Below are 7,722 nucleotides of genomic sequence, written 5' to 3' on the forward strand. Positions count from 1 at the left end.
CTGCTTTACAGTGTTTTCACAAATAGCAAATTTCTCTGTACCTCTCTCACACACACATGCGTGTGCACACACTTTGAACATAGTGGTGGTTATTACTGTATCTATAAATCACTTATGTAGTAAAAAGTATTCATTACATTTGGTTATCCATATCGGAAATTGCAAACAAGTTATAGAAACTGTATATACAATTAATATCTATTGAAATCTATAGGTGTACCAAATGATTAATTGATTAACCATTAAGATCAGTTGGATTAAATAATAGACAAATGTATTAAACTGAACAGAAAGAGATGCAAATCAAAAGTTTGATAATAAGAGCTTTATTAAAGGCAGTTACTGTGAATGAAACAGTTATGTAGATGAAACACTTATTTTGTGTTGTGATAAGGATACTTTGTGATTTTGTGAATTGTACTAACACAATTGAAAACATGATGAAATGTTTGAAAAAAGTGCACTTTTGATGATCTGTTGTGATATAAGCACTAAGAGTTTTGAAAATGTACACCTTACTTGTGAAAATAGTACCAAAGCGAATACAAAAAACTGTAATACCAAAGTGAATTAAAAAAAAAAGTACTGTAAAGCATTTCAGCGCAATTTAAAGGGATATTTCATCCACAAATGAAAATTCTGTCATTAATTACTCCCCCACTTGTCGTTCCAAACCCATAAGACTTTCGTTCATTTTCAGAACACATATGAAGATCTTTTAGATGAGATGTATCCAATGAGAGCTACCTCTTTCAAGCCCCAGAAAGGTTGTAAAGACATCATTAAAGTAATCCTCAATTTTATGAAGCGATGCGAGTGCTTTGTTTGTGCAAAAAACACATCATTTACCAAGTTTTATTACAAAATATTAATCTCTGACGCGCGTTTACGCAACAACGTCTACTCTCGCATCAGCAATATTTAAAATTAAGGTTAAGCCACTGGAGTCAGATGGCTTTACTACCTTTCTGGGACTGTGGTAGTTGCGTAGCCTGTCAATGACAGACAGAAAGCTCTCAGATTTCATTAAAAATATCTTAATTTATGTTCCGAAATTGAACAAAAGTCTTGGTTTGGAAGGTTTGGAACGACATGAGGGCGAGTAATTAATGACAGAATTTTCATTTTTCGGTGAACTAACCTTTTAATACAGACATGGCATTTGCACATAAAATAAAGACGGTGACGTTTTAAATGAAAAATATTGAGCTAAGTGCTCACATAGCGTAACATAATGTTTATTAAAATGACATCATACAGTGCACGGCTTATAGATTCATATGATCACAACAGGCGACCAAATACCGATCAGTTCCAGTAACTTCATTCACTCAATGTTTGTTTATAAAAATAGAGTCTACATGACTCAAAAGAAAAGGCAAGAGCACTTCAGAAACATGGAATACATATATTAGGTGCTTAATATACAAATATATACATTCAATAAATAGGAAAAAGGTACATTGTTGATGTATTAGTAGCTATTATGTGGGGCAGTCAACCCTGTAAGGGTTGAGAAAAAACTGTTGCCATCATTTCTGAAATGCTTTTTTTATTTTACTTCTTGGCTGTGTGAACGAAAGTAGTTTCTTGTTTCATTACTTCTTACAAAATCCAGACGAAACAACCTTTGAGGTGCTTTGAAAGGGGTGATGAGAAGCAACATAAAAATGGCAGAATTGTTTGTTGATTTGGCTTGTTTTACCAAACAAAACTGAATCAAATGGAGGCAAAGCCTTTAAAGTGACCTGTGCCAGACAAATAACCCAAGAAATGAAAGAAAGGTAGACATTTGAAGAGCTGTTTGTAAGTGTATATATAATGACAATTACATATATTTCCAGTAATCATTTCATCTTCATTCAGTAGGATTTGGACCCATTTTATGCTAAAGCATTTCATTGAGACTGACTAAAGGCTGCGACAAAGGCAAATCTGAAGGTTTTGCTTTTGAAACTTGAGGCAAAGAGGATTAGCAAAGCTAGAAAACCACTTTGGTACAACCTAATTCACAGTACAACCAAACAAACGGCTACATAACCTAGATGTTTTGTCTCTAAGTGGAATTTCAAGAGTAATACTTATAAACCAAACGAACAGCAACATGTTTTGAATGGCATCTTTCTCCAGAAAGAAAAGGCTCTTTTGTGGACAGCTAGCAAACCCTGTTAACTAAGTGCAAGTCCTTTCAGACTAGAACTGATTACTTGTATAAATAGAGACATGATTATCATTTTATGCATTAAATGATTTCATTAAAGATTGTCTCACAAGACTTGTCTTGAGCAGTATCCAAAGTGATTTTTTTTTGTTTTAAAACTGCACAGCAGTAACATTTTCAAGATGTGCTTTCTTGCAGGATGTGTTTCTGGATTTGGGTCGGGTGAAGGCTACTAGTCCAAATATATACGGGAGAAGACAGTTTCTACCATTCCAGTTTCCCCGGCAGATTCCGTGCCAGATCCCAGCAGAGGTGGATTTCGACGTGCTTCTTTACTCTGTGTCCTGTTTGAACAAACTTCCGTGCATCTTCAACTTGTGCAATCTGCCAGAGTAAAGTGCAGAGGGTTTAGTCAAACAAAACTCACCACAACAAATAGAACAAGAACATAACAACTGAACGGGGAAGGTCATTTTATTGAGCTGTATCAATAGAATGGCTGGACGACGGATGGAAATTTACCTCTGGTTTTTGCGGCTTGACTGGGCTTCTTTGTCTTTCACGAAGACGGCAGCCTCACCTCCACGAGAAAGGTATGAAAATTCACTCTCTTTTGCACTGAAGATGACCCTGGATCAAAAAAGACATACATTTTAAATTAAGGTAATCTGAAGTATGAAAGGTATAAAATAAACAATAAATAGTAATAGTAATATAAGAAAAACAGAGGATTGTTTAAAGCTAAATAATATATAATAATACATATAAAGAAAAATGTATTCTCTCTGCTTACTTGGATTGAGTCTCTCCTGATTTGATACGTAGTTTGCGAATGTGAAAGATATCAGGGTTCCACCAGGGCCAGCTGATGAGGGAGTCTTTCTCCCAGAGAAGTTTTACCATCAGCAGGTCTCCGATGTCTGTATCCGTGGTCAAAAGGAAGGACACTGTGGTGTTTGTGTCTAAAGCAGGCCTGTGGAATCAAAAACCATCTGTATCAGAGTCCAGTCGTGGCCTGTTTTCTTGGTACTTAAGGTCATAATCACTGAAATCTAAGAAAAATCTCTGGATCTTTGTAAACTTCTTAACATTGCATTTTTAGGCTTTTGGTTGTTAATTCAGAACCTGTCCAGACATCTATCAGGAAACGCTATACTTACATGATGTAAGGGATATTCTCCTTCTCGCCGTGGATTCCGAACAAAGAGATCTTCATGGGCTGGTCGTTGTAGCTTATTTTCTTCTTGCTAAAGAAGTGGATCTTCACTTGATAATGGAAAACTGTGGGAAGATGGTTATATTAAGAAAGGATATATATATATATATATATATATATATAAATAGACATTAAAAACTTAAACTTTGGTGCTCCTCACCTTTATATGGCATCATGTCTCTAGTCTTCATGTACATTTTGCTGCTCCTGCGTGTGCGGATTTTGTTGACGCTGTAGCCCACCTTGTTGCAGCGATTCTTGCGGCAGCTAAGGCACATGCCTTTGTTGAAGCTGTCTTTGGAGCTGCAGTGGTAAGCCAAGCTTTGTTGCTCCTGGTTCACCAGTGAGTCGATGAACAGGTGGATGGAGCGCTCGTGGGAGCACTTAACAATCTGATCCATGTCTGCGGAGAACAGAGAGAAAAAATATTAAAGCTTTGTGATTTTGAAATCTAAGAACGTCTGAGGAGGACAATGGAGGACAAACGTACTTCTTAAGCCAGAAGTGGCCACCATCAACATAGTGTTCTGGAGGTCACAGCCAGGTTGGAAGGTTCCACCATTGGGGTAGATGTCTATGTGGCCCACCGGCCTCTGAATCCCAATACTGCGATCCGGAGAACCGCGGGTGTTGGTGTGAAGAACGTCTACGAAAAGGGCATCATCTGGGGAAAGAGTGCTTTGGGCATCTGCGTACTCAAAAGTAGGGCCAGCAGGATCCATGCCTAAAAATCCAAGAAAATTGAGCAATTTTAAATGTAATGCATTTTTAAGGGTTTGAATAGTAAAATAGAAAGCTGACACCCTAAAGTCCCCAATATACTTCAAGCAAAATCAAAGATAAAACTGGTGTGATGTCATTTCCGAACAAAATCAGGGATCTAAACATATTGCCAAAGCAAACTTTCCAGTAAGAGTTTACTCCGGCTGGTAAACACCTGAACTACCACTGGTCCGTAGCGATTATGAAATTGGTAGGTGTGGCTCTTCTCTGGTTCATTTCTTCGGTTTGTTCTTTCAAGGTCAGACGCGAGTAAAACATGAACACACTGGAGAGACGCTTTATAACTGAAATTGAAGTTACTCTAATTGAAATGACACTTGACACAAATATTTTGTGTTTAATACTGTAAACTGCGATTTTAAGCGATCTGTTTTATAAGTGCTAAATAAATAAATATGACGTTACTTGATTGGAGAGCCGAATTGCAGAGCTGGTGCAAACATATCTACGTCGCTATGATCTGTAATTTTTCTCTAACCTAAACATATTCCTCTAAACGCCACTCTCAGTAGTGTGGGAGTTGTCAGGATGTTCGCTAACAGTAAAGTGCTGCTTGCGTATTTTGAACTACATCTTACCCCCAAGCAAAGAACAAAAAAGAACTTCACCGTGAGTATATTGGGGCCTTAAGAAACAAAATCAAGTTACCTGTGATTCTGTTAACTTTATGTCTGGTGAGAAGGCCAGCGATTCCTGCTACATGAGCGCCAAGACTGTAGCCCAAGAGATGCAGTTTCTCCCAAGGATAGTCAATCTCAGCCTGCATGAAGAAACGAGACATGCTAGATAAAGTTTACTGCAGAAAACAAACTCTATATCTACTTGTCACCTTGACATAGCACAAAAAGTGTTTGACATACCTGTAACCAATTGACAAACTTGGCCACATCCTTGCCCACTAGTTTGGTGTAGGCGGCAGATGTTGGGTAATGTTGTTGCGCTCGGGACAACCAGTCCACCACAATCACATTGGCTGTTGGCTCTCGTTCAAACAGGGCTGTTACTAGTTTGGGAACCCAGCTCTCAAACATACCGGTGACCTGAGACGAAATCATTCACGTCATGCTTTGGACTGCTTCACACATTCATTTAATAATGACTTCAACAAGTGTAGTAGAAGCACCTACCGTCCATCCATGTATAATTATGAAAGTCTTGTAGTCTGGATTGAAGTTACACTCTTTGATTGTTTGGGGTTGACCTGGAACTATGTAGCACAGATCTTCCTCGGGTTCTTCGCTAGTCCTAAAGGAAAACTTGGACTCGATGTCGGTGAAGTCCATCATCCATTCTGTGGCATTTTCCATGAAGTTACCTGTCCAAAACCAGATCAACAATAAGTTTTCCAGCCAGCAATATACAATACACTAAGTGTTGCTTATATTACATGCGTTTACTTGTAAGCTGCTTATAATTATTTAAATTAACATTTAAAAGAAGCTTATCTTTCATGTGCTTATACTTATTTTGAATGTGAGGAATTATTTCCAAATGGAAAGCTTGGATCCTTTCCCAGTGCTTGACTGACTATACATAAAAAATGTTTTGCTATAATCTCCTTCAGAATGTCTTAATAACTGACTGTTCTAGCATGTCAAATACATGTAAACAAAATCAAACAAACATTTGAGCTGTCTTTAACAGATAATTACCACTATGCATATTGTTAAAAGTAAACCAATTCTACTTGTTTTTAAGATATTACGTTTTATATACATTATGTTTAAAAATCTCTTTACATTTAAAAAAAAAAGAAGATAATTTGGAAGGTAAACATTGGTAAAATTAAATAAATCGCTATTAAAACAAAGCAGGCTGACCATTTAAAAGACATTTATATGACAAGTATATTTATTTTATATTTACAAGTGTCACATTAATAATAAATGCTAGTTAAAAATATAAATAAAAACAAGAAAAAATGTGTTTAATAGAATCTTAATATTTTTTGCACCGCAAAACATGGTGTGTAGCCTATATGCACGATATAAAAACGTGATTTGTTGAATCTTAATATTTTACACAATCCAATGTTATCTTCTGATGCATAATAGCTAAAATGATAATAATAATAATAATAATATAAAAGATATCGGTATAAATTGATATAGGCTAAAGAATGTATACCAATTTTAAATAAAAAACACAAATAATAATTTTAAGAAACTCATGCAGAAAGAATAACCACATGCCTCGGGACTCATGCGGTGTAACCTATAGGCTATTGATATTTATTATGTAACTGCCTCATCAAACACAGTCTGGCGCCGGAAAAGTTTTTAATAGTTCACTTTTTAAACTTTATAAACACAAGTTAATTCTATGGTTTTATAAAACAAATATGCTTTATACTTACCAAAAGCGGCTAATTCAATCGTTGGCTCAATCGTGGTTTCAAAACCCGAGGAAAAGACGAAATATATCCAAGATATAAAACAAGCGCTGGTTACTCTCCCCATATTAATATAATGATCACGGATGCAACAACTTATTTAATATAATTAAAAGCTGTTGAGATCCGGTTATTTATAGTGTTACAGCAGATTAAAATTCCAGTTGGGGGTAGCAGCTGCTTTAGATGTCTTATGTCCAGAGTTTCTCTCAAGAGTTTAAATCAGTACCGCTACAAGCGTGTCTTTATCCTGCAGTGCGGGACCGTATGCAAATCAGAGAAATGCTATTGGTCGAAAGAGGCGGGGTGAGGTCTGATGTGACCAATAAAAGCCCAGGAACCCCCACACTGACTCATCTCTAACAACTACAAATCTGTAAAGTTGTGTGGCCCCATGAGAGTCTTCAAACAAATCGATTTCTCAAGGTCTTTCTTTCAGTTCTTTCTTTTTGGGAGGTCAAAGTTACGATGACGCCCATAAACATTGCAAATGCAAAAATGGCAATACAAATAGCTATGATGAACATGTTTTAAAAATAATTAAATTATCAATTCTTTTTAAATTACAGTTTTAATTGTTTACATTTAAATGTAATTAAGTATTTTTTAAAATAAAAGTCACGTCTTAGTTAAGATTCTTAAAAAACAAAAAACATTTAAAGACGTGAAAAAAATATTGAAAAAATTTAATTACATGGCTAACTTTTATTTTTAATTAACTCTAAATAAAAACATTAAAAAATATTATCATTATAACAGTCATGCTATTATAACATGAAATACATTTTTATATATTTATTCGTTTTTTTATGTTGGTGCTATTCCTACAATAAAGATCGGTTTTAAGTTCATTAATAATTCCTTTTTGATCATCCAAGTCCACCCTAGGTCATCACAACCAGCTGATAAAACCGCCCACACAGTCTAAATCATTGTTTGATCAGCGCTTCGCAACCAATTAAAATGTTTCTTTAAATCTAAACAACACTGTTCACACAGAATGCCTCCCACTGTACTAAAACACCTGTGTGATTATTTGCCAAGTTGAAAACCAACAACATAATGTGTGCCAATCACAGCTTGCTCTTGTATCAGTGTGATTTCCATTCAGGGAGACGGTCAATGGGTGTTGTTGGCCACCTTGCGTCTCATTGGCCAGACAGATTGGTC

General features: G+C 36.0%; 1 protein-coding gene across 1 annotated transcript; it reads right to left on the bottom strand.

Annotated features, from left to right (window-relative positions):
* Nucleotides 1–1,222: 1,222 nt before the first annotated feature.
* lpla (lipoprotein lipase a) lies at nt 1,223–6,785 on the bottom strand. Its single transcript, XM_056256598.1, has 10 exons — nt 6,517–6,785; nt 5,288–5,475; nt 5,021–5,200; nt 4,809–4,920; nt 3,868–4,101; nt 3,538–3,780; nt 3,322–3,442; nt 2,955–3,134; nt 2,684–2,791; nt 1,223–2,545 (listed from the first exon to the last, which is right to left on the bottom strand). Exons 1-10 carry the CDS (start codon nt 6,617–6,619, stop codon nt 2,494–2,496), a joined length of 1,521 nt encoding a protein of 506 aa, XP_056112573.1. The 5' UTR covers nt 6,620–6,785; the 3' UTR covers nt 1,223–2,493.
* Nucleotides 6,786–7,722: the final 937 nt, after the last annotated feature.

Source organism: Rhinichthys klamathensis, unplaced genomic scaffold (genome assembly GCF_029890125.1).
Source record: "Rhinichthys klamathensis goyatoka isolate OS25496 unplaced genomic scaffold, OSU_Roscu_1.1 h1tg000127l_1, whole genome shotgun sequence".
NCBI classification, from domain to species: domain Eukaryota; kingdom Metazoa; phylum Chordata; class Actinopteri; order Cypriniformes; family Leuciscidae; genus Rhinichthys; species Rhinichthys klamathensis.

Bases quoted from the DNA above. Each gene is read 5' to 3' on its own strand.
- lpla (XM_056256598.1), bottom strand. From the start codon at position 6,619: ATGGGGAGAGTAACCAGCGCTTGTTTTATATCTTGGATATATTTCGTC. The intron at 5,476-6,516 runs GTAAGTATAAAG...GGTTTTGGACAG, and splicing joins GATTGAATTAGCCGCTTTTG to GTAACTTCATGGAAAATGCC. The intron at 4,921-5,020 runs GTATGTCAAACA...TTCTTCATGCAG, and splicing joins AGTTTGTCAATTGGTTACAG to GCTGAGATTGACTATCCTTG.